General features: G+C 53.0%; 2 protein-coding genes across 3 annotated transcripts in view; both read right to left on the reverse strand.

The window, feature by feature from the left end:
• Positions 1 to 1,061: 1,061 nt before the first annotated feature.
• Positions 1,062 to 20,372, reverse strand: SARDH (sarcosine dehydrogenase). Its single transcript, XM_010720979.4, has 22 exons — positions 20,122 to 20,372; positions 19,957 to 20,047; positions 19,018 to 19,339; positions 18,242 to 18,420; positions 17,745 to 17,924; positions 17,111 to 17,234; positions 16,927 to 17,027; positions 15,775 to 15,879; positions 15,107 to 15,236; positions 13,599 to 13,685; positions 13,406 to 13,496; positions 11,390 to 11,531; positions 10,343 to 10,426; positions 9,897 to 10,010; positions 9,209 to 9,347; positions 8,854 to 8,967; positions 7,325 to 7,472; positions 6,947 to 7,040; positions 4,238 to 4,400; positions 3,824 to 3,992; positions 3,274 to 3,409; positions 1,062 to 1,506 (listed from the first exon to the last, which is right to left on the reverse strand). The coding sequence occupies exons 3-22, from the start codon at positions 19,331 to 19,333 to the stop codon at positions 1,381 to 1,383; spliced, it is 2,742 nt and encodes a 913-aa protein (XP_010719281.1). The 5' UTR covers positions 19,334 to 19,339; positions 19,957 to 20,047; positions 20,122 to 20,372; the 3' UTR covers positions 1,062 to 1,380.
• A 2,333-nt stretch (positions 20,373 to 22,705) lies between these two features.
• The window catches only part of VAV2 (vav guanine nucleotide exchange factor 2), a 100,511-nt gene continuing 96,988 nt past the window's right edge, over positions 22,706 to 26,228 (reverse strand). For both annotated transcript variants that reach the window (XM_010720980.2, XM_010720981.2), the window contains 2 exons: positions 26,073 to 26,227; positions 22,706 to 25,261 (listed from right to left, as the gene is read on the reverse strand). In XM_010720980.2, the coding sequence (XP_010719282.1) occupies positions 25,214 to 25,261; positions 26,073 to 26,227 (203 nt within the window). In that variant the 3' untranslated portion in view covers positions 22,706 to 25,213. The remainder of the gene's footprint in view (positions 25,262 to 26,072; position 26,228) is intronic.

Raw genomic sequence — 26,228 nt, forward strand, 5'->3', positions numbered from 1 at the left:
GAGCAGAGTCTCTTGCCTCCTGTGCTCATTTGTAATTAAAACTGCTTGGTGATGGGGTGAGCAAAGGGACCACGGACCTGTCCTTTTGCTCCTTCTGATTTTGGGGAAGAGGAGGGTGATTTCCATAGGTTCCCTGTAAGGGGCAGAGGTGCTGGTGGCTACCAGGAAAGGGCTGGGAGCTGGGGCTGGCAGCTCAGCACCTGTGTGGATCCCCCCCTCCGTGGTGACCTTTGGGACGCTGCCAGCACTGCATAGGGACCACAGGGCAGCCCTGCTGCCAGCAACCCTGAACAGTGAGCTGAGCACACAGTGCCCAGTGGATACACTCTGTGTGGGCCAACACATGTCAAGCTCCTCCAGATTCAGAGGATGTACACATAGACCCACACATACATGCAGTATGTATGAGAGTGAGCCAGATCCAAGCTGCAGTCGCCTTTGGGATTTTCCATTCTTCTCCAGGGACAGAAGATGGAAATCTTTCCCCCAGCTCAGTATTAAGGTGCTGTGTGGCACCGTCATGTTTTCCTCATTTCAAAAGCAGAGTGCAAGCCAGCAGCACTCCCTGGGGCACCAATTGCTCTCTGGATGCACAGCTCAAAACTTGCCTTTGCTCTTGTGCTGCTGGAAATGGAAAAGGTCAGTGACTGGGACTGAGGAAGATCAGCCCTCCCCATCTCCTGCACAGAGACAGCCCTTCAGCAAAGCAAACAAAACTGAAGTGAGCACGGAATGGTTGGGCACCCTGGGCTCCATTTTTAAAGGGATTTAGGTGACAGCTAGCAATGAAGCCAATAGAAGCTCATGCTTAAAACCCTTTTGGATAAAACCAATTACATCACGGATCAGAAGAATCTTGCAGCAGGGAGAGCATCCCCTGCCCCTGCTCCTTCCCAAGGGATATGCAGGGCTGTAACTATTGAGGGGCAACCTATTTACCCATCTCCCCCCACCCACCAGACTCCCAGGGCACAGCCCCAACCCAGTGACACCCATCAGAGTGGGGACAGAGCCCGCTGGGATGGCAGGTTTGGAGGTGATGGCTGTATTAATGACAGACATTTAGTTTAAAAAATTCATTTCCAAGCGGCGTGAAACTACATTTAGGCGGAAAAGGGTTTCCAGCAAAGTCAAAAATTGAAACCATTTCATTTGCAGTCAAGCAAAACACTGTTTTCAGGTCGATTAACCCATGGGAAAGAATTATTGCTGTAGTGGTATTGCTTCATTTAGAAAACCCAGGAACAAAATTCTTGGACTTTTTGGAATTATTTCCTCTTCTTCCCTTCTAATCTGACCCAAATTTATTCAGTGAGTTCACGTCAGACTGCCAGGCAGGGAATGGGACCAGCAGCATTCCCCTTTCCCCATTGCAGGCTCTCAATAGATGCCCTTCACTCGCTTGTTGTCCGGGTCAAACGGGGACTTGGTGTGTGCCTGGGCAGGGTAGCGCACTCCCATCCTCTCCAGCTCATAACTGCCACTCCTCACAAAATCCAGTGAGACCTGCAAGGCAGAGAGCCCCCTGTTAGGCACAGCCAGGCACCAGGAGGTAGAACCCCCCCCACCCGCTAGCCCCATCTCTGCACCCTCCCCACGCTCAGGGGCCTCTCCCATGCAACCCTACAGCCGTGATTTCTGCAGAAAACCCAGCTCTGCCATCCCAGGAGGATGCAGAGAGAGGAGGAAAGTAGATTTTTAAAAGCATGGAGCTAAAGAAACCAGTATTTCTTTTGTGGGGGATTTTTTTTTTCAACAGCATCCAAGTCAGGTGGGCAGCAGGGGGATGCAGACCCAATAGGGTTCAGTCCCCACTAATCCCCAGCCAAGCACTGCAGGAGAGGACCACGCTAGCAGTAGGCTGTCCCTGCAGGAGATGTCCCCTTCACCAGTACCAGCACCCAAGATGCCTTAATGCAGGGAAAGGTCTCTGCCCACACAGCAACCCCCCGTCACGGCGTAAATCAAGCAGGAGTTAGGCACAGGGAGCAGAGAGATTAAGGCTGTGCATTAACATCTGCTTAATGAGCGCTGCGTTCTGCAGGCAGCTGCACAATGAGCTGGCAGGGCTGGGGCCCTGCAAACAGCCCCTGCATGCACAACTGCTCCCTGCAGCGTCTGCAGCTGTCAGCCCCATTGGTGGCCCTGTTGTTGGCCTTATAGGCACAGAGAATTCCCTGCAGCAAGGGAAGAGAGGGGAAAGTTGTGATCGATGTGCCTGGAGGGGTGCACTCAGTGCTGCTGTGCCACATTGGTGCCTCGCTGCAGGCAGGAGCAGGCTGTCCCCGAGCCACCCCCATCCCATCACCTCCATCACACTGCCTGGGGCAGGCAGGGATGGCCGGGAGAGAGATGGGAGGGAAGGGAGAAACCCAAATATAGGGGGAAATAGTCTTAATAGGGGTCCCAGAATGGGGTCACCTATTGGAGACTCCATTGCAGCATCCCAGAGCCTGCAGCCACCTCCTGGCTTTGAGATAGGGACAGTCTGACATCCCTTAAATGCTCATTGAAATACTCCTGCACAGCTCCCCAAAGGAAATGAGCAGTCCTGAGCCCTGCATCCCGCTGATCAGCGCACATCCCCATCCCTCTCCCTGTGCCAAATGGTACAAAGCTGCCCTGGGGAGAAGCCTACTCCACGCCCCAAAATAGAGAGAAGATGCCCCAGAGGGCTGCAGAGATAGCTCAAACCCTGAACTGCCTGACTCAGGAGCATTGCACTAACACAGGATTAAACGTTAAGGCAAGCCAGAGGATTAAAGCACAAGCATATGTGCTGCAAGAGAGCCAGTCCCAAGGGACATCACCCAGAGCCCTCCACCCCCACACAGGCCCACAGCTCTCTGTCTATAACACACTGCTTAACGAGGGCACCTGATTTACCAGCCAGGAGTCTCCCAGGGTTAATTAGGAACCTGCCGTGCTCCTATTGGCTAGTCGCTCCCATAATGTCAGTTAATTTACCACCACAATTAAATACTTGCTTGCAATTAACATCAGAGAAAGTGCTGGGGGTGGATAGCAGTGGCAGGGCCATGCTGTGTGGCAGTCTGGATGTCACCAGTGAGGACAGTGCAGCAGCTGAGCTGCAGCATCGCTCCCCATCGCATCCTGTGCCACCACCACTGCGCACGGGGGAGGGATACGAGGGTGCAATGTCTCGCACCCCAGCTGCCAGCAACACATTTGTGCATATGGCTTCCAACACGGGTGCTGTGCATCCCTGCCAGCCCTTGGGCACAGGGAGAGACGTGGCAGTGCCATACTCACAGGTCCTCCTGCAGGATCGCGGATGTAACCGTAGGCGATGGTTTTGTCAATGGCAAAGCCAAAATCTGCCCGGCGGATGTGGCCCACCACCTCGCCATCCCTCCAGATGGCCTCGAGGCCGAACATTGGCACCTTCCTGTAGGGTAAAGGCAGGAAAGACCCAGGTTGGAATGGCACAAAGCAGAGGAAGGGTTCGGAGGCAGCAGCCCCATATGCTGGGGCTCCCCCTGGCATGGGGGCTGCAGCCCCACAGCCCCCTCTGTTTTGCAGTCAAATCCTCTCCAGCTTGATTCACAAGCCCTCCTGCTGCTCTGGGTGCAACACGATCAACCCACTCCCTGTCATACTGTTTCCAGCTCCCATTAAGTATCTAGCAGGGAATGTGTGGTTGGACTTAAATTAGAGCCTGAATTAGAGCACAGAAAGCAGCTGAGCAGGTGGGAGCTGAGCCCCATGTGCATGCATGTGGCTGGGTGGGAGCACTGTGAGTCTCATCACACTGGCATTGGGTGCTGAGGAGCATGGAAGTGCCCCAGGGCTCTGCACTCACTCATCCGTGGTGAAGCAGACGAGGCGGCGGAAGATGCCTGCAGCTTTTTGGGCTTCCACAGCCTCCCGTCCCAGGAAGGGAATGCTGGACTTGAGCTTGCAGGTGAATGCCAAGCCTGCTTCCAGTGGTGTGTCATCAGGGCGGAGGTCTGCGTGCCAATGTCTGTACCCTGCAGAGAACAAACAGGGGTCTCCCTGCCTTAGTGAGCAAAAGCTGGAGACTGGGAGAGCAGCCTGTTGGGCATCCCTTGCTTCACCTGGCCTTGGACAAAATACCCTCAAGAGGAGTCCACAGATGGGAAAGTTGCTCTGGTGCCCTCTATCCTCATTAACCCACCCCCATGCTGGGAAAAACACATTTGCACATTAGGTCAGAAGCAAAGCAACAAGTGCTGCTGTAAGGAGAGGCTCAAACCTTTCTCGATGCTGAGGCTGTCGATGGCTCTGTAGCCAGCGTTGGTGATGCCATGCCGGGCGCCCACCTCCATCACTGCCTGGTACACCCTGACACAGTTCTCCCGGGGCACGTGCAGCTCCCAGCCCAGCTCACCGACAAAGGACAGCCTCATGGCACGCACCTGCAGAGTACAAAAGCCCCAGATCCCTGAGGACAGAGCAGGGCTGTGCAGTGTGGCAGCGACCGTCGGTCAGCAGCAATGCTCCCACACCAGGCGGGCCTTTGTCTCCCTCTGCTGATCCAGTACACCCTGGGAAAGCCTATGGGCACTGCATCCCGTGTCCCTGAAACCTGCTGTATTGCTGGTGGGGTAGAGAAGCCAGACCCCAGTGGGACCGTCCTGCTGTGAGTTCTCTATGTGGCACTTTGGGGATGCATCCCACCCCCAGCAGCCTCCTGCTGGCACCCAGGGCTGAGCTCAGCATCCCCACCCACACCCTGCCCACCCCACGAGGATGCTCAGGATCCCGCAGCAGAGGCAGTGCTCTGTAGCATCGCTCCCAGCAGTGTAATTAACCCAACACTGAATGCACCGAGCCCCAACGAGGCTGCTGCTGCAGGAAACCAGGCATCCTGACAATAAGGCCGAGTCATCTGTTGTAGGAAACCTGTATGGTTGGAAAATTTGGGGCACTGGGAGTTAGGTTTGCATGGAGAGGAATAGGGGCTGCATACAGGTGTGTAACACACAGAGCAGGCCCAGAGGGAGCCGAGGTTTCTGTTCAACTTCAAACAGAGCTATGAAATAGCATCAATTCCTGAGTCTTTGAGCAACAGTTCAAAAGCATTTTGATTATTCTAGAAAGCTCAAACCTGAACGTTACCCCACACCCAGCAGTGAAATTCAAACAGGGCCCTTTTGCTGCTGTTTGATACAATGAGAGACACTATATATATACATTCACAAACCAATCAGTAATTTCCAGAGTCATTACCTCTGCAGGAACTCTCCTCTCTCCCCAACTGATTCTGTTCAACCTCTGTGTTAATGCACAAAAACCTCAGAGCTCCCACTTAGAGCTGCTGGGCTGCGTTCAGCCCCTCTGAACCCACCCTGAGACGGCAGGAAAGCTGTTCTTCCTTTAAATCAGGGCATTTGCACTTAAAAGACACCAAAACATTTCTGTGAGCAGTTTCTCCCTTGTAGGACAGGATTATTATTATTGTTATAATTTTTTTTTTTTTTTCAAACTTGAAGCAAAATGCAAATAAACCAATGACACTCCAGCAGATGAGAACATTGCTACACCTTTCACAGGGATAAGTGGATTATTAGAAGATGCTGCAAGGCTGTCACATCTCTTACAAGGGAGGATTGTAGCCTGTCAGTACTGACAGTGATATGTGGTGATCTGCAACCAGGGCTGGCCTTAGGGTTCCCCATGCCACCATCCCCTCTTTGGGAAGCGCAGTGGATTTTGGCACCTGCACAGTGACAGTTTGGAGGATCCATCTGCGTTAGGCAAATCTGAGCCTTATTTAAAGTGCTCTGAGCCCTGACGAGGCTCTTCCTCACCATCCAAATAGCCATCAGCAGCTGACTGCATTCGAATTAAAGCCACTTTAATTCCCAATGAAAAGTGTCCACGTGTGTGGTTTAACCCAGTTTTACTCCTGTCCCATTCCCTGCTCCAATGGCAGCTGGCACAAAGTTTATGGCTGCACACCCAGTCCCCAGGACCACAGTGTCACTGTCCCCATACACATCCCTGGGGTGGCATCAAGCCCCATCCCACCAGTGCCACCAACACCCAACCCCAGTGGGGCATTCTCATAGCAGAGCATGGAAATATTTTGTATGGGATAATTGTCAATGGGAAACCAAGGTAAGCCCACAGAAGGGTTTTCCCTGATACCAACAATGTTTTGACACTTTGTGGCCACAAACTCTCCTGTTCACGTAACCGATATCACTGCCCTACTTGAGCTGATTTCTGCCTAGAACTCAAAGTGTATTCTGAACCACCATTTCCAGTTACAAGGGCTTAGCTGGAATTGACTGAGTATGTCATCAAGCAAGTAAGCAAGAAAATGAGATTCTGTTTCCCAGCCGTGCTGTTTTCTTGCTGAATGACAGTCTTGGGAAAAAACAGTATCTGAAAACACATCGGCTCCCTCTGGGTGGGCAGCGGGGCCGGATTCCCCTCATCGCCCCCAAGGCTCAGCCCCTGGCACGCGGCCATCCCCATGTCCCATTGCATAACCGCAGACACGAGCACTGAACTCTCAGCAAATGCAAAATGATCCGTGCTTAAACAGAAAGCTTAAGGTTGTCAGGCTTCTTCTGTGATCAAATGCACTGCGTCCTCAGGCTCCTCAGCCCTTACAGGGAGGATGTGACACATTTCATATTAAATTGTCCCTACCTCTTTTTTTTTTTTTTTTTTTTTTTTTTTAAGGCTAAAGGAAGGGATCTGGAATGTCAAATAAATCTATCACCAGTGCTCACCCTCATCTGCCTGAGAGCCCTCAGCTCCCTCCAGCATCACCATGCACAAGCCACTATGCCCAATTCCCATCATGGTTTTTGGCTTTTTCCAACAACAACAAAAAGAAAACAACCAAAACCTGGCTGCTCATTGCAGAGGAAACCATTTCCCAGTGAAGACACTCAACAAAGCCATAGGCAGTAGAAGACATCCCTTGGGACCCCAAATGCTGTCCTACCGTGCATCCTGCAGCTTTCACGAGCCTATGAGTGGAGAAGGGGAAGGCCTCATTGCTGAGGTCGATGTCCAGCAGCTCTTGCAGCACAGTGCGGCTGTGGGGGAACAGCAAAGCAAAGAGCTCACTGCTCTCCTCCTGGTGGGCATCACCAACAGCTGCTTTCTCATCAGGTTGGATATATAGCAAAGATTTCTTCTCCAAAAGAGCAGTGAGGTGTTGGCATGGGTTGCCCAGGGAGTGGTGAATTCATCGTCCCTAGAGGTGTTCAAGAACTGTGGAAATGTGGCACTTGGGGACATGGTCAGTGGGCACGGTGGGATGGGTTGGGGATCTTATCCCACAAATGGGGCTCAGGGAAAGAGGCCACAGCCCACTCACCTCAGTGGACCCTGCAGGCTCATCATGCCCAGCTCCTCCGAGCAGTCGATGAGTTTGCACTGCAGCTTCATGTCCTGAAGCACTGTGGTGATGTGTGACCAGTTGTGCTGAGCCACGGCCCCACCGATGGCCAGGTAGTAACCATCTCCTGGAAAATGACATCCCCCAACCCCAACAGTGCTTTAAGATCAATGGCACTGGGCTGGGGGTGATGCTCTGCTCAGTGTAAGTCAGGATGTTGGGCCATGAAAAACAGAGCACTTCGAGCAACCTTGCTGGGTGCTGCTCCTCTCTTATGCAAGGAGTTCTAAGGGCTGAAGTCAAAGGCAGCATAATGCAAGTGCTCTTGGCCTCCAATGGGCCACAGCAGCCTCACAATTCACTGCATTTGCTTTCCTTTGCATGCAGCTTCCCCAGCACAGAGCAGTTCAGAGACACTGCCCACACCAGCCCTGCTGATGGAGCTTGTGCCAGTTGCCCAAGCCCTGGAGATACCTGGGAGAAAACATCATGGAAAGAGAAAACTCTCTGTCCTTGGGGCCACCAGCAAAAGATCTCAATGTTTTGTCTAAGAAAGAATCGATGTCATGGTGTGGAGGAAGAAGGGAATGGTGCAGTGGGCTAAACCTGTGCACGTGGGAGGTGGGAGCTGTGTGCCCACAGCCTCCTTTGTGCTGGGAATCCAACCCCGCTGCAGTTCTGTAATGTAACTCGACTGGGGCTCAGGGTTAGGGTGGGTAGGCAAGGAGCTGTGCGTGTGAGTATGAGGAGGAATTTCATCTTGTTGATAATCCGGGGTGAAAAATTCCCAAGGATGTGGTTTAGGAGCTGATTATTGTGCGATCGATCTTTCCTCTTCCTTTCCTGCCACTACAAAATTATCTCTGATATTCTGTCATAATGATAATAAGTGCAGCCACCTACTGTAATTGGAAAAATAGACTCACTCCTATTCAGCTTCTCCATCACCCGTCAAACCCTGCAGCTCTGCCAACCACTCCCCATCACCACACTGCCCCTGAGCACTGGGATAAAGGGGTCTGGGATGCCAGAGTGCCACACCACAGCACAGCACAGTGCTGCCAGTGGGGCTGCAGCCCAATTTGGTGCCCTCCTCCCCAGCTGCTCCCTAATGCCATTCCTGCCCCCAGGGTTGGCTGCTCTGCTTCCTTTCAGTTCGCCTTTATGGCAGCTGATAAGGGCTTTGGGAGAGGTCAGAGCACCATCCTGGCCCGAAGAAACCCAATAACACCGATGAGCAGCACAAGCCCCCGGCACAAAGGGGATAATTGGGTTATAGACAGCGAGGGGTGGAAGTGGAAAAAAACAGGTGGCTGCCATTAGGTAAATGCAATCAGCACTGCGCCCGCGGCCACACATGGTCCTGAGCACAGCGAGGACAGAGAGCCCTGTGCTGAGCCCATCACTGTGGCTTCCCATCCGCAGTGCCAGGAGCATCCTGAGGATGCAGCTGCATGCCTGGCTCAGGCTGGAGGCACAAACCCCATTGCCCCATGCCCAGGGTTTACCTTGGAAGGCGGGGGCCAGCGGGGAGCTGGGGTCACCGGGGCTGATCCTGCTGACAGTCAGGTCGCTTTCCACCCCTCCACGCTTGTTCAGCATGCAGGTGTACACGGTGCTGCCTGTGAGAGGGACACGCTGCCCACCTGCCCTGCCCGGCATGGGGAGCATCAACATTTATCCCAATTCTTAAACAAACCAATTACTACCATCGCACCTGGGTGCACCGTGCCCTATCCAGAGATGGGAGCAAGGCTTTTTCCCCTTAGGGTTGTATCATGCACAGAACAAAGGCTGGTTTGGGTCCCCACTGTGTGCTCTGGTTCAGGATGCCCCACGCACAGTGAGAGGGGCTGGCAGTACCTGGAGCTTTGGTCACGTCAGCACTGAACAGCCAGTTGGCTGCTTTGGTGGCTTCAGGGCCAACCAGGTAGAACTTTCCAAAATAAGACATGTCGAAGAGAGCCAAGGCATTTCTGCATGTCAGGCATTCCTTCTTGATCTAAAATTAAAGCAAACACACTGCTGAAACCATTTACGTAATGAGCAACACCACCAGGATACACACCTGGTGACTTAAAAGTTCACTGTAGGGCTTCAAAATATACATAAGAAGTCAGTGTTAAGTGTGACAAGTCAGTGTATGCCCTGTCTCATTCCTTATGTCAGTAACACAGTGAGAGCTATCAATAATAATGGTTCATCTGATCAAACCCGGCATTCCTTCCCCCATTTCCATCAGGTCCCTTGCTCTGCACTGCAGTTTGGGGACACTGAGCTGGCTGGGGAGCCAATGCTCTGCAGATGGAGCTTCCCCAGGACGGTTTCATCTCTTTCCTTTGGGAAAGCAGCAATAAAACTCACATGGCCTCTTCTGAGCTTTCCAAGCACAAGCCATGCGTTTCGCTTCATTTTCGTGGAACGTTTCCCCCAGCTTTGAGTTTCCATCCCCCTGAGCCTCCCCAGCTCTATCCAAAGGCAGAGTGCTGGAGGGGCTCTGGGGCCTCCACCACCCCCTCCAGCTCCAGATGTGCCCCCACACCTCACTCACAATGTTGTGATGTGGTGGAAAGTCGAAGGTGTATTCATCTGCCAGCAGCTGGTTGTAGGTGTATTCCCTGTGCCGCTCCCGGCTGTAAGCACCATAATAGTCATAATCCAGAACCTGGGGAGAAGCGTGAGGATGGGGGGAGGTAATAGGAAGAACCCCGAAGCCAAAGGGCTGCTCCACACCACGCAGGGAGAGGCAGAGCGATGTGGGACATGGCTGAACTGGTAGGTCCTCATCTGGGTGCCTCTTCCCACAGTCCCCAGTGTACAGAAGGGACACCAGTGCCCCCTGTTAGGGCTGCCTGTTGCAGAGGGACAGGCAGACACACACATAGAACTCCTTCTGCTTATTGTTAGAGTGAATTAACAGATGTTTTCATGGACCTGCTCTGGGGAGACGCACTGCTTTCAGGGCAGCACACCCCATACACCCAGCACTGTGCTTACCGGAGCTGCTCCTCCTGGGCTGAACCAACCTGGCCGCTCCCAACCATGCCTCTCCTGGAACACGCAGCCCTGCTGGAGCAGCTCCTGCTTGAGACAAAGCCAGAGAAATTGGGAAAAAAAGGTTAGAAGCAGCGCTTTTCTCTGAGCCTTCCTCCAGCCACCTGCAATGCACGCTCAAAACCCAACTCGCAACCCCTTGGCATCAGCTATCAGCAGCCAAAATCAGCTCCTGGGGTTGTCCTTTAAGTCAGCAGAATTCCTCATTGCCCTACGGACTGGCTGATGTTTGTGTCCCCCCCTACAACACTATGAGCACCAAAACCTGCACCAAAACTTGACTGCACAGATCACTGCTTCAGCACTGAATCTGCACTGCACTGAATGCAGGTAGCACCATTCCTCCCAACGATTTCCATAATTATACCAGTAACATCAGAGATTCACACAGCAACCTTCTCATTCCTGCTCTGTGCTCTCAGGAAAATCTCTCCATGAGCAATTAATTAGGGATCCATTAAGATATTTTTGTTGGGTACCTCCTTTCGGAAAAGAATAGATTTTGCAGAATATTTCAGCAGTGATTCAGTGCCTATTTATAAAACACAGCACATGTTCTGGAGCTGCATGGATAAATACCAGGCTGTCAGTCAAATGGGCATTGCTTATTAGACACACTATTAAAAAATAAATTGCATTCTCGGTGACAGAAAACAAAGGAGCTGTCAACCAAACATCGGGGGCCGGTGGAGAGGAATGTCTGCTTTACTGCTCTCTGTTGGAAGAGGGATGCTGCGGTGTGAATTTGCAGTCATTGGAAAGGGCTCAGCTCCCTGCTGGGCTCTGTGAGTGTTTTCGGGGACTCTGAGCTCTGCTTTGAACTTTTTCATCACCTGTAGACCGGTGCTACGTTGAGTCTTAGGGGAATATTTGGCATCTCCACCATCTAACTTCCATTGGGGTCAGCCCACCCCAGCATCCCTGCGTTGCGCAGTGGGGTGAGCAGTGCCACGTTGATGGATGGGAGCAGGGATGCACGTGGGTGCCCACCTCGTGCAGAGGGTCCTTCCTCATGTTGCGCCCTGCCAGCGGCTCATCGTGGGGGAAGACAACCGAGTAGTTTTTGGCATAGGACTCGTGGCTCCGCTCCCGGATCCAGCAGTTGTTGTCGGTGAGGGAGTGGTGGAACCTCCTGAAGGACAGAGAAAGGGATGGTGATTGTAGGACCCCCGGGCACAGCCTCGCAATGAGAGGTGCTGGCAGCTGCCGTGGTGTAAAATTGTGATTTCTACTCCCTTTTGTAGGGAGGAGAGCAGAGAAACCCAAATCATGTCTCTTGCCCATCAAAATGCTCGTCCCCATGTCTCTGCCATCCCTATGCCCCATCGGATTTACCAAAGCAGGATACAACCCCGCTGGGGGAAAATAAGAAACGAGAGAAATTGAGATTAATTCTGCCCTGATTCAGCACTGGGCAAACCTCAGAGAGCTCTTCTTGCACAACCCAGCCTGAAATGCAAGAAGAGGAAGAGAGCCACAAACATTCCTCGCATTTTTCATCCAATTCTCCCTAGACTGAAATATAAATAAAACCCAAAGCATTTTAAATTTGTTTGACATGTTTTACTCTTTCAAATAGAAAGATCTCCTTGAAGGAATGTGCCAGTTCAGCACGGGTTCGGGGTGTTGTTGCCATACCCTGTGCCATAGCACTGTGATTCCTGGACTGTCACCTCAAGGCTGGTGGCATCTCTCTTATCCCCATTGCCCAGAGCCCCCAGTTCTGTAGAGCAGCAGGCAGAAGGCAAGGCAAAATGTAACACATAGGACCTTTCAGAATGGTATTTTGGCTTTCTTCCCCAGTCTGCCCACATGTGACAGGTGGCAGGGGACACATGGTGAGGACACATGGCAGGGGACACATGGCAGGGGATGGCCCCAGCCCTGCCACCAGCACCACACTGCATTTTGACAGCAGGGAGAGGAGCAACAGCTGCCAGATGAAATATTTACAAGCGAGTGATTTGAGAGGATAAATATTTAAATGCGAGGGAACGGGAGTTATTTAAAGAGGAGCTCGGTAATCATAATAAAAAAATAAATAAACAACAAAACAGGACTGCTATCAGCTTGACAAGTGCAGGAAAGGCAGAGCACCAGAAGGATGGAGCACCCCAAGGAGCCAAGGCTGTGCATGGCAACGATGCACCAATGGCACAGCAGCACCATGAAAGCACCATTGCTGTGGTGGGGCAATGGGGGCCATGGGGTTGCTGCCTGCTTTGCAAACCAGTGTAGGTTGGATATGAGCAAAAAGTGTTTTACAATAGGGGCGGTGAGGCATTGGCACGGGTTGCCCGGAGAGGCAGTGGATGCCCCGTCCCTGCAGATAGCCAAGGTCAGGCTGGAGGGGCTCTGAGCACCCTGTGGAGCTCTAGGTGTCCTTAATCACTGCAGGGAGTGGGACCAGATGGCCTTCAAGGGTCCCTTCCAACTCAAACCATTCTGTGATTCTATGTGTTAGCAGCAGCTCCCATGCTGGCTCCATGGTCTGTTTACCACCGTTCCCATCAAAGCAATGTGATTTTCACAGATCTATCCCTGACAAGCTTGTTGCTGTCACAAGCAGCCCTGCAAGAAAGCCCAAACCCAATCAGACACGATTGAACAAGTCAAAAGCAATTACAGAGCCAACATCTGCACAGCCCAAATCTCCCGGCCCATGCAGCGCTGCAGAGAGGGAACACTAATCTTTCTCCAGTTGCAATCATCACCCCCGATTATTAACTTAGAAGATTAGGCACACACTAATTGAACAACAACACAACCCAAACATAATTACCCTGTCCTTCCTCAACACTGCAATCTCCTCGTGTCTGATGGAAGCAGTTTGCGTAGAAGCAGAATGAGGCAAATGAGATAAATCCCACGTGTAAATTCATTAAAGCCATGGGTCTAATTGATTCCAGCTTCCCAGGGGAGAGGGGCTGTGACAAAGACACTGCCTAGACACCCGATTTTGACACCCATCCCCATGCTCCCCATTGGGTGCCAGCACAGCCTTGCCTGATGTCATAGCCATACATATCCTTCTCCGGCCGGCCGTGGATGATCCAGTGGGCCAGCTCCTTCCCGCAGCCTCCTCCCAGCATCATCCCTGGGGAAGAGGTGAGGACACCAATGAGGACAAGCGCCATCGCTGCCAGGGTGCGATGCTCACACTGGGATGCATGCAGCGGGGTTTCCTATTCTCTCTTACCGGCGCTGTTGAAGCCGCAGCCGAGGAAGAAACCTCGGACTTCTGGAGCCTCTCCCATGAGAGGTTTGTGGTCAGCTGTGAACGACTCTGAAGGACAGAGAGAGATGCCAGGATCAGTCCTGTCGAGAACCTGCTCTGACCTCATCCTGCTCCTGCCATTGGTGGCTTCATTCCTTTTCCTACTTTTCTTTCACTGCTATTGATTCCTGCTCAGAAGTGCCATGAATTTAAGCTACTCGGTGAAGCCACTGCTGCTACCCAAGGCTCTTGTTCCCAACACAACCATCAGCCACATCCCTGGTGCACCTCCCACACGTGAAGGACAGAGCAGAACACCCCGCTGGAGGTGTGCCATCCTCCCTGCATTAGGGCACTTTGTGCAACTATGCAAAATATGAGCTGGGTCTGCACTGCACCCAAACTTTGGTCCCATAATCACTGCAGGAACTCCCTCACCGAGGGGCAGCTTTCTGTTCTGGCGGTGAAATATTTACAGCACAGCAGAAAGAACAAGCGTTTGCTATTTGCTCCAGCCCTGCCTGATTCCTCTGTGGCAAGCAGACCAGCAGCACCTTTAAATCAAGTAAAGAAGGAGTGCTGACCCTTTGCAAATTACCCCACTGCATTACAAACACTTGACATCTATCTATAAGCTGTCAGCTGTCTGCTGGAGGCCCCCAGCTCTGCTCACACCGCAATTCAATCAAAGCCAAGGCACAGCCTCTGCATTATGCATGCTGCAGGGCCAGATATGTGCCCTGCTTTCCCTTTGTGTACAGCCCAGCTCCTTCCCAGGGCTCTCCAGGGTTTCCCTTTAAGTGCTTCAGCAAAAAGGATTTTTTTTTTTGGCATGTGGAGGGTTTCAAGGCCAAACCAACTGCTTATGGCTCAACCCGATGGTGCCATCGCCCCTACCTGCGTGGGCTGCAAGACACTGGAAGCAAACCAAATGTCTTCAGGCCTAATGCCTGAAACCCCACAGTCACAATAACAATATAAATCTCAGGAAAACAGCAGTCGCTACTTGAGAAAATGCATCCCTTCGTTCCCAGCTCAGCAGCCCCAGCACCAGCTGGGAACCTTTGTTTGTCCCCGAGCTCTGCACCACAAGAAGGCAGGGCTCAGCCTGGTATGCCACCCCCAGGAAGGTGACACCACTGCAGCCCCAGCATGGATGGGTCCTCTCTGTGTCTCCCAGGGTGTGGCAGCCCTTCTTGTCCCCAGCAGAATGCACACCCACCAGCACAGGCTCTGATCAGTGCTCCCACAAACCCCAATGTCCCACAGCATAGTGCAAGCAAGGGACAAATGGGATGTAAGTGCATGGGCTGGATCAGGAATAAGAGCATAGTGCAGTGACAGCATGCAAGGATTTGCAGAGCTGTGTCAGCTCCTGCATTTCCAGCTCATCCCACAAAACTGCCCTCTTCTCTTTGCGGGTCCCAACCCTTTCTGCTGGGACCCACAGCCTGAAGGCAGCAGATTGGTGCTCCCAGGCACTGCATTACCTGGCCCACAGACAGTGGATTTGATGCCTGTCCTTTCCAGCACCGGCACTCTGTTGATGGCACCCTGGATGTGCTGCATAAAAACATCCCAGTCCAGGTCAAAGAGGCTGAAGGCAAATTTCTCTGATACCTGAAGGTGGGAAATAGGAATCAGGACACGAATTAGAGCACAGCTGATGGGTAACAGCTTCTCAGCCCTACCAACCTCTGTGGCCACAGAAAACAGAGTTCCTTTGCAGATCCCAGTCTCTGGGTTTTAATGAACAGCTCAGTACAGAGATGCAAAATCAGCACCAAACCCAAAGCCCCTGCATGTTCTGTTGTACATTATGGATGTGGCAGGGGATGGACATCATCTGATGAGGGGAGTCCGCCCTCCGTGGGACAGAGGCATTGAAAAATGCAACATAAGGGCTGGAGCAGAGCCTGAATTAAGATACAGGGACCGAGCAGCACAGCAGGGTTAGCCCTGAGCCCTGCTTGGTTTCCTCATCACCTGCAAGCCAATGGGGGCAATGCTCTCCTGAGCTCCCAAAATCAGCCCATGGTCGGTACCCTCAGGCTGGGCAGTGCAGGGCCACGAGGAGCTCACTGTTGCACCTGCCCCACTGATGTGGGTCCCCTGCAAACCCGCCTCGTTCCCTCGAGAGCCTCCCAGCACCGCTCACCTCCTCCCAGAAGATGGGGTTTGACTCATAGCCACCCACGGAAAGGGCATCACCTTGGAGACGGAGATACACCGAGGCATCGTGATCCCGAACATTCGGCATGTTCTGCAGGAAGGGAGGTGCAGGAGTGAGCCGGGGCTGAGAGCTGCAGCAGCCCCAACAGCCCCACGTGCCCATGACCCCATCCCCAGAGAGAAATTGGAGCAGTTTGAGCGTGCAGCTGGACCACAGCTGGGCTGCACCACCCTCTGCACTCCCAACCTAATGGGGGAGAGGGAGCTCAGGGAGCCCCAAAATTTGGGTGCTTGATTCCGAGTGGCTCAATGGCTGTGGTCTGACCCCAGATCCTGCTCTGAGCTTGGCTTTGCCACCCACCTACATGGGAGAAAATAAAAGCACAGCAGCACGCAGCAAACGAGGGATTTGTTCCTGTGAATGATGAATAGGTGAACATTTAGACAGAGCCAAGGTATTGTTGTAGGGCCTCTTGCATTTCATGTTGACAAATGAAATGAAGTGGATGGAGCAGGATGCACTGGGGCTCACAAGCTGCTGTTTCTGCTCTGAGCCTCTCCCTTGCTGTGTTTGCACAGCCCAGCAGAGTTACTGGGATGGAAAGGTGAAAAGACAACAGCACTCCTGAATATGAGGCATGGAGGACTGAAAGCTCCAACTCACATTGTATCAGCGGGGTGGAAACTAATTAAAGTGTTACTCTGCAAGCCCTGGCACCTGAGTGAATGAAGTTTGCTTCAGCTCCTGAGCTGTTCTCAATAGCCAGAAGGCAGAACAGATTTCTCAGGATGGTGCAGAAGTGCCTGGAGAGCTACAGCAGGTCTGCTCGTTCAGAAGGTGTTTGGCATCTTTATGAGCGCTGCTTTCAGACACCAAGCACGTCAGAGACCCTACAGTAATTCCACTGAGAACAAATTAATAAATAATAAAAAATGATCCTGCTAGTCGTAACATCATTAAATACTAAATGTGGCTCTAATAAGACAGGCAGCTGTCTGTGCTACCAGAAGCTAGGGGGGTGAGTGCAGAACCTGGTCCTGCAGCACAGGAGGGGATCCTGGAGGTCCTGTGTGGCCAAGAGGGGGGTTCTGTTTCTGACCATCACTGGAGCACACAGAGGAGTGGTGCAGGACCCACCTGGATACCCTCAATGCGTTCAGTCACCACGTAGGCGTGATGCATTGCCACCAGTGGCACGTGCACACCTGCCAGCCGGCCCAGGGCACGCGCCCACACCCCTGTGGGGACACAGAGCACATCAGCTGGGGACTTGGTGCATCCCTGGCACATGCTGTGCAAGGCAGAGCTGTCCCATCTGTACCTGCGCAGTTGACTACACAGGGAGTCTGGATGGTCCCATGGGCTGTCTCCACTGCATGCACCCTCTTCACCCCAAAGTCATCCGTTCTGACCTGGATGCCGGTGACGGGGCAGTTCTCTATGATCTGAAAATGGAGAAAAAGAGGCAGAGTCAGAGCTGGGATCACCCCTGGAACTGGGAAAGGTGGAGCTCAGCAGGGTTCTGGCCATCCTTCTTTTGGAATAGTGACTCTTCTTACTGCTGACAGTAACGCTCCTCTCAATTCCAGGTTCAAACCACACCTCTGTGTGCCTACAGCTGCAGAGGACATTCATTATGTCCATGCCTTGCACATGAGCTAAGCCATACACTGGTAATTCCTGCCTTGAGGAGTGGGTTGTGTTAGTGTGCCCTAAACCCAAGGAACCTGCCTTGGGCTCTCATCTTCCTCCTAATGATCTTTTCTTCATCCTATATTTTCTCTGGGCCTCACAGTTCCTCCCTCCTTTATCACCGTGACCCAAAGAGCCACCAAAGCCCAGTAGGACAACATCCTTCAGGGCAAAGATCTGAACAGTGGAGACAGAGTTGGGGAAGGTGGAGGACGGTAATTCCTCCCAGGACCAACAGGCATTAATTAGTAATTAAGCATTACCGTAGCACCTCTGGCTGTTGCTGCTCTGGCAAGGGTGGAGCAGGTGCCAGCAGGATCCATGGTGCCATCCTTGGGGACATACAGAGTGCCATACAGGTCGTCCACATTCATCAGTGGGTACAGCTCCTTGGTCTGTGCTGGGGTCAGCACGTGTGACTCTATGCCGTACACCTTCCCCAGCTGCCAGCAGACAAGAAAACCACGAGAGTGAACTCATCCCATGCTGGAGGAAATCCAAGGACACGTTTTGCTCCCCAATCCCCCGCATGGCCCAGGGATGACGTTGCTCTAAGGCAAGCCCTCCATCTGGAGGTGGCTGTGATGATCTGCATGAGAATAGGGGATGAGGCTGCACACAAGCTGCACTGAAACTGGGAAAACGACATCTGAAAGGGTCAAAAAGGATCATCTTTGGGCTTCATCTTGCCTGATGCCAACCCAACGAACCCCAACAGACCAACGCTACGTCCCAGAGGGATGCTGAGGGCTGATCCTACCGACATGAGCCGCTTGTACTCATCGAGGCGCTGCTTGTTGGAGGCGATGAAGAGCCCCCCGTTCTGCACCCAGCCCGTGTGCAGCCCCGTCTCGGCCGGCAGATCGCGGCTCACCACATCCCTCGTGTGCGCCAGCAGCTCCACCTCCACGTCGCTGGGACGGAGCTGCCACAGCAAACCTATGGAGGACAGCGTGGGACGGAGCCGAGTGGGACCGAGCTGGGAGCTCCGGCTGCCTCGTGGTTCCCTCCCCGTCCCACTCGTGGTTCTGTGTCACTCCGCTGGGGCTCTCGCTCCATCTCGTGGCTGCTTAGGAGCGCTACAGATCATGGATTTTTTGCTGATTGGGTGTTAAATGAATGGGAAAAGGGGGGTTGGGGCTCTATGGAGAACTACCCCTGAAAGACACAACACCCAAAAATGATGGCTGAGTTAAACTCTTGTAGTTTCCCCCCTCCCTGCCAAAGAAAATTGGCATATTATTAACAATAATAGCAATAACACTAATAATAGCAATCATGGAATCATTACAGTTGGAAAAGCCATCTCAGATCCCCAAGCCCATCCCACCATACCCACTGACACGTCCCTCAGTGCCACATCCCCACGGTTATGGAAGACCCCAGGGATGGTGACTCCAGCACTCTCCGTGCAGCTGTGACAGTTCAGCACAGCTCTTTTGGAGAATAAATGCTCCCCAGTACCCAACCTGAACCTCCCCTGGTGCAACGTGAGGTCACAAACAGCAATAACAGGCTCCCATCCCTGCAGCTCACCAGCCGTGTGCCAAGTGGTGCCAGCTGTCAGGCGGTCCCTCTCCAGCAGGACGACATTGGTGATGCCCAGTTTGGCCAGGTGATAAGTGGTCTGACAGCCCAGGCTGCCCCCCCCGACCACCACCACCTCGGCTGAAGCTGGGGGTGGTTGGCTGGGCCCCGTGCTCCCATTGCTTTCTTCTTTCAGTGTCTTCTGATAGGGAACGCTCTTCTCGGTCGTGGGTCCTGTTGTGCTGCTGTAGGGTCGGGGGTTTCTCCAGGGGGCCGGCAGGCGACGGGGGCCAGCCACCCGCAGGGCACAGCTCATGTAGGACATGTCAACCTGCAGAGATCCCAGATTGTGAGCAGGGGTGCCAGCTGGTCGCTACTGGGACAGTGGTTGTATTGGTGACACCACATGCATGTTGAGCAATAGGTTGAGCAGCACCCAGAGCAGCATGGTGGCAGCGAGTGGGCTCCCATAGGGGGGAGCATGGGCTCAGACCCCCATCCACCAGGGAACTATATCCAAACAGCAGTCTCCAAACACCCTTCAGAGGGGCCCAGCTTACAAAAGGGGCCTGGAAATACACAAGGCGGCTCCTAGGCTCGCTGCCAGCCCGCAGAAACCACCCCTTTTCTGTGTGCGTGTTTCTTTTTTTTCCCATGCATTCAAGAGCCACAACAAAAGCACAAGGTTTGCTCCTTATCAAAAGAAAACAGAGCAGTGGCTGCTAGGGGGGTGAGGCAGATGAAGCCCTCCAGCCCTATGCCACAAACTGGGGACGTTTGTGCTTTGGGCACACACAGCTTTGGAGCAGTTTGCAGCAGGCTGCGGTGGAGCAGCACAGTTGGGTTCAGCTGCAGAGCTCTCTCCCCTACGGGACCCCACTCACTGCCACCATGCAAAGCTGGGAAATCCCACCGGGAATCCCCACAGAAGATCCAGGATCCACTCACCAGCAACACTCGCGATGGCCGCGGGACGTCTGCCTTCCTCCGATGCTCTCCTCCTCCTCCTCCTCTTCCGCACCGCCGTCCTCCGGCCCCGCTGCAAAAACATTAACCAGCTCCAACAGGCAGCGGGGCCAAGCACAGCTTCCCCAGCCCTGGATGAGCTCTTACTCCTTTTTGTCGCTCTGCCGCTCAAAGACAAAAGTCGGGAAGAATGGAGAAATGCAAAACGGAACGGAATTCTGACTTTTCTTCTCAGATTGGCTCCGGACAGCAGGGCTGGGGGGGCTCACAGCCAGCAGGGCTCACCGGCTGCCAGGGAGCAAACAGAGCTCTCCAACATCTGCTCCTCCCGCTCCAGTTCCCAGCAGTTGCATTGGAAGAACTGGGTTAAAAGGGATTTACAAAGTTCCTGAGGCAGACCCGAGTGTTCAAAGCAAAGGTGTGAGCAGCGAGAGAAAAAAAAAAAATTAAAAAAATTAAAGAAAAAAACAAACCACAAACGTTCAGAAGCGGTAAGAAAAGGTTTAATTTAAGGTTTAATTTAGTTCTCTCAGCACAAAGGTTTTGTGCTCCTCCTGCTCAGCACTCAGTCCTGTAATGAGGACCTGTCTGGGCAGGAGGTGCAGTGCTTTAGAGGTTTGCTGCCTGGGATGTGGTTTAGGGGTTCTGCATGTTCAGCATCACCACCCCTGGGAGCCCCCATTTATGTGTTGGATAGACTGCAGGACGGGCCTGGATCCAAATCTCCCCACTCTGAAAAGAGCCTGAATAGAAGCAGAGGGGCTCAGTTGTTCAGAATTAGTCGATCTCAGGCATTTCTCTCCTTTTTCTACAAGACAAATAGAGTTTGTTTTCAAGAGAGAGCCCAAATTCCTCCACCAACCACTCCAAACAACCAGAGATGTAAGCAAGTCAGAACTGCTCGCGGTGGGGTGTTGCTGTCTGGTGGGACAGAGCCATTTCATCAGTGCATGCAAATTACAAACATGACCTTTGGGTGAGAGGACACCCCGAGCACAATCCGTGTCCTGGAGGGATGTGCAGAGCTCTGCTGTACTATGGTTCCTCTGAACATCAGGTTCCAATGGAGCTGCAGAGTCAGAATGAGGGAGGTGTGCGTTTCTGATGGCCAGCATAATGCAAAGGGAACATAACCAGCTCAATCCTTCCCCTTAGACTAATTACAAAATAAAGGGGCATGCTGGCTTGCATGCGCCAGCTGGAGTTTTCTAGGTCATATGAATCAGCCAAGCGTGTTGCAGAGCTGCAGCTGATCACACTGCCTGCACGAGGCTGCAAACACGTGCCATCACCCCGCCAAGCCTGCACTGGCATGCACAGAGCCTGCTCTGCCCTGCAATGCAACCTGAGTTTGATCCTGGAAAGCACCACCACTGCATGACACTGAGTGGAGCCTATCTGTGTTCCGACCTCGGCACCCCCCCGCCTCAGTTTCCCCGTTTGCAGAGTTGTTGGGGTCCTTGTTCTCAGGATTGCTACCATGTGTGGCTCTCAGGGCAGCCTGCTGTGGGGTGGCAGAGGGAGGTGGCCACATGCTGGCCGGCCACAGGCCACCAAGTGATGGGGTGTGCTCAGGGCTGGCCAGCAGTGCTCTGGGCACGGAGTTGTTTGCAGAGGGCAGCCAGTAAGTGCAGCCAGTCCCGATGCTGTGTTTGCTCAGAGCAGCACCCTGGCCAGTCCAACTAATGTGGGAGATTATGTCAGCAGCTGCAAAAAGAAAAAAAAAAAAAGATAAAATAGAACTTGTGTCTGGGGCAGATTTCCCCCTCCTGGAGCACAGGGCTGGAGCCAGCTGGGGGCTGGAGATGGATGCTCCTGTTAAATGCCTTGGGGGAGGCTGCTCCTGGTCTGGTTACAGCACATGACACAGGCCTGGCATGGTGAATAATGCCCCATTTATCTGTGCACACCCCGGGGGGTCACATGAAGCCACATGGAGCTGCTGGGCACCCACCTCCGCCACGCTGCAGGGCTGCATGTCACCGAGTGCTGCCAGGGATGTCCCCAGCAAGGAGGTGGCATGAACGCAGTTTGGCACTCACCTGGTCCATGTTCCAGTGCTGTGTTGTGGGTTTCTGCAGGCAGAACAGCACTCAGATCACAGAAATCATCATTTCATACATGGTGTGTGCTGGAGAGCTTCCCTGAGACTGAGTGGCACCAACAGGGACATGGTTTGTGCCAGGCAGGGGTCTGCAGCTCGGCCAAGGTGACACCCAGCTGAGCTGCATCCTTCTAGCCACAGCCAGAAGAGCAGGAGAAAATGTTATTAATTCAGTAGTAGGGCAGCTGACAGTGGCATCTCTGGGGTGAAACCTTCCCTTTCCTCCAAAAACACCTCAGGCAATTTGTAAGCAAGGCTGTGATTTTTATTTCATCGCTCCGGAAAATGCCACTGCATGTAGAGCCGGGTGGGATTTGGGAATGTGATCCAAAGAAATGAATGGAAGCTGTGAAAAATCACCCACTCCCTTCTCAGCCATCCTAATGGGAGAGGGACAGCTGCAGAGGAACAGCTGCTGGGAGCTGCCCTGGCTGAGCCCCATTGGGTCTGAGGCTGCAGGATGGGATCAGCTGAGCAATGCAGTTCTTGGTGGGGTGTGAATGCCAATAATCAGGAAGGATCCACCCCACAAGCACTATACCCCACAGAAACCCAACACAAACCCCATCCCTCTTGTGTGGGTTTACTGGTGATAAAAACCATGGCTGCCAAAAAAATAAAAGGAGCTATCAGCAAAATTACACTTTATTTTTGTTGTTTTTTTTTTTTTCATCGTGGGATTTACTTGGATGTATTGTAACTTAAAAAGGTCTGGAAGAACCACATGCAAAAGGGTTTCTAAGTAGCAGCTAAAGATTCTATTCCAGCATTACAAGCTACTCCAAATGATTTCCAAATTGCCAGCTAGAACCTATCCCATAAACAAACAGTTTTACCTTTGGACCCCTCCACCCGAGCCCGTTCGACCCCCGTTAGTGCAGTGCAAAGGAAAAACCCAAGGAATTTACATATTATTTTCCAACGTATCCCATTGCAATTCTGAATGTTCCGCGACGAACTAAAATATATATACAATTTTCTCGCCATCATAAAAAAAACAAACACATTTTCCTTCTTATTCACAGATATATATCGTGGCAAATGGCTGAATAATTACTTACAAACAAAAACCATCTTTTTTCTTTTTTTCTTTTTTTTTTTAATAACAAGTTTCTTACAACAGTAAACACGAGAGGGAGACCTTGCTGGGGGGGTTGGACCTGGGGGGCTGTGCAGGAGATGTCACACATTCACCTTCTGCAGGGGGAACATTGTGCCCTTCTGAGGGGGATGCACCCACTGCAGGCACAGGAATCCATCTCAGATGGGGGGGGTTTGCATAGGGCTTTAAAAGCATCTGAGGCAGACCTTCGGCCATCAGTTGTTCTCTTGTCTGTGTGTCTCACTCACCTTAGATGTACTCTCAAGAACACCAAAATTGGGGAAATCTGAGCACGGCCCTTCATGCTGCAGAGGGCACTGCCTGCTCCTCATTTGCTGCACCCCAAGTTTTTCCCTTGCAGAGCACGAACCATTCAGCTCCTTTAGCAAACAGGGCCCCTTGGACACATCCCACACTAAGCACCAAGAGCTGGCCTGGAAGAGATTAGCACCCAACAGTACCTTGCTAAAGCCCCGAGCCCTGCACTGTGCCCCCTCACCCTGCTGGGCACTGCCGTGGTGAGCCCAAGGAACCCAACGCATTCCCAGCCCTATCCAGAGCCCTGGGCAGCACACTGATCTGGCCCTGGGCTTCTCACTGAGCAACACAGCCGAGCTCCCAAGTGAACACACCGCCCTTTCCAATGGGAGCCCCAGGCTCTCCCGTGTAATTTCTCAAGCTCTGCTGACAGCAAGGCTGGGATACAGCACTGCACGGCGCTGGTGTCTCCCAGGGCTGCGTTTGCACCGTGCCCACCTGCAGTGCCAGGGACAGCTCTGGGCACAGCAGCAGCTCCAAATGCCACTTATGCACAGAGACAGGAGGGCATTTCTCGAGGCTCAGAGATAGGAAAGTCATTCCTCACTACAAACACACAGAGACGCACACACACGTATTTGTTCAAAACAGCACTTTGGAAGGAAATTCTGGAGCTGAGTGGCAAAGGCAGTGCCCAGCAGAAGATGCCAGCCCAGCTCTTCAAACAGCAGCTCTGCCTATGCGTTACAGGCTGCAGTGCGGGAAGAACAGACTGGGATGGATGGAACTCAGGACAAAGTGGCAATGCACAGACAGACGGACCTTTCTTTGACAGCAGCAGCGGTAACAGCCTGTGGGAAGAAGAGGGGGCAATGCTCTCGGCCCCCAAAAGTGCACACAGCTGGAAGAAGAGATGCTTTCACAACGTATTGAGATAAATCAGGACTTCATACCATAGCCCTTACTCATATGGGATCGCCCCACTGAGTTCAGTGAGGTGGGAGACGTATGGCTGCAGAAAAACGGACCTCGCTGAGGTGCTCAATCCATTCTCCCATCTGCTCCTCTGCAGGGACCTGGTGCCCTGTGACCCCCAAAACTCACGCGTGGCAAGGCACACCTCCAGCCCTGCAACACCAGCGGCTCACCCAGTGTCCTGGGCTGCCCCACGCACCCCCAGCACAGCAGTGGGGCTGGGGGGGAAGTGAGGAAAGGGGCTCGGGATGCCCACGGGGCTTTTTTCCCTCCCATGTCCTTGGTCCAGCTGTGCTCCCCAGCTCACAGCTGTCATCCCTCAGGGATGAGAAGCTCCATCCCCGGTCCCAAGGTGCATCCCGACATCATGTAGCCACGGTCCCTAACCCCAAGCCCTGCATGCTCACCTCTGAACCCCCGGGCACAGCCCAGGCTTTCAGCCTCACCATTTTAAAACACTTCTAGGAAAAATAAGGTCCGGACACCCCCCTGGGGGGCACCACGCAGAGTCCCTCCGCTCTGTCCATTCAGGGGAGCGCGGCTCTCCCAGGAGCAGTTGCCACACAGACGTCATCCAACAGACCACAAATCTTCTACAGACAGAACAGGGCCGGGCTGGAGGCATCCCGACGCACACACACATGCTGTACAGAGGAATGGATTTACTAAAGAGTCTGGGGAGAGCGCTGGTGCTCCCGGCAGTGCTGGCAGGCGTGGGGCCGGGCTGCTGGGGGAGCAGTGTGTGGTCTGCAGCGGATCGCTCCGGGCACTCGATGACTTTCCATAAGGCATCCCCAGCATCATTGCACCCCCTCTTCTTCCACGTACGTCGAGGGAAACCAGCCGACCTGAGGGGAGATGGAGAGCTGAGCGGTGGGGAGCAGCAGGGAGCTCCTGTCCCACCTTTGGGACTGCTCCTCTGTCACCATACGCTGAGTTATCTCTACAGACCCAGCCATGTGGCAGTGATGGGGAGGTGATGCAATTCTTAGATGCAGCTGCTACAAAATCTGCACAGTGACCCAGAACTCCTCATTTGCTGCACCCCAAGTTTTTCCCTTGCAGAGCACGAACCATTCAGCTCCTTTAGCAAACAGGGCCCCTTGGACACATCCCATACTAAGCACCAAGAGCTGGCCTGGAAGAGGTTAGCACCCAACAGACCCATCCCCACCAGGCTGGAGAATGGAGCAAGAACCACGACAGCTTTGAGCTCTTTTATCAGGAGCTTGCTCAGAGCCCATTTCAGCACATAGTCATGTAGTTAAAGGATCCCAAATTCCCTGTTATGTTCTGATACCCTGAAAAGTTGTGTTCTCAAACACAATAACTGTGCATTGCCTCAGTATGTAGCTGCAATAAAGAAGGGATCAGGAATGCGTCCCCAGTGCTGCAAACCCTATGGGACATCTGAGCAAGCCATCAGCTTGCTGCTTTCCCCCCAGGCCACCGAGCCTTCCAATCGCAGAACCACACAGCTAGCGGGCATGGTGGGGATGGGTCAACGGTTGGACATCAGTACATTAACAATTCTATCATTCTATGATTAATTTCCTTGCATGCAAGCTTAAGAAAGAGATCTGGACATCATATGGACCACGTGGTAGAAAGGAGATGGGACACCAATTGCACAGGGGATGGGACACCAGGTGCACGTACCCTCCCGTTGGTTTCCCCCTTCCACCAGCCCTGGTCGCCGCCGATCCTGCTGTAGATCTTCACCACGTCGCCCTCCCGCAGCGACAGCTCCCGCATGTCCCGTGCTGCAAAGTTGTAGCGTGCCACTGCCGTCCCTATGACCCGTGGGGTGAACAC

This window comes from Meleagris gallopavo, chromosome 19, assembly GCF_905368555.1.
Source record: "Meleagris gallopavo chromosome 19, MGAL_WU_HG_1.1, whole genome shotgun sequence".
Taxonomy (NCBI): domain Eukaryota; kingdom Metazoa; phylum Chordata; class Aves; order Galliformes; family Phasianidae; genus Meleagris; species Meleagris gallopavo.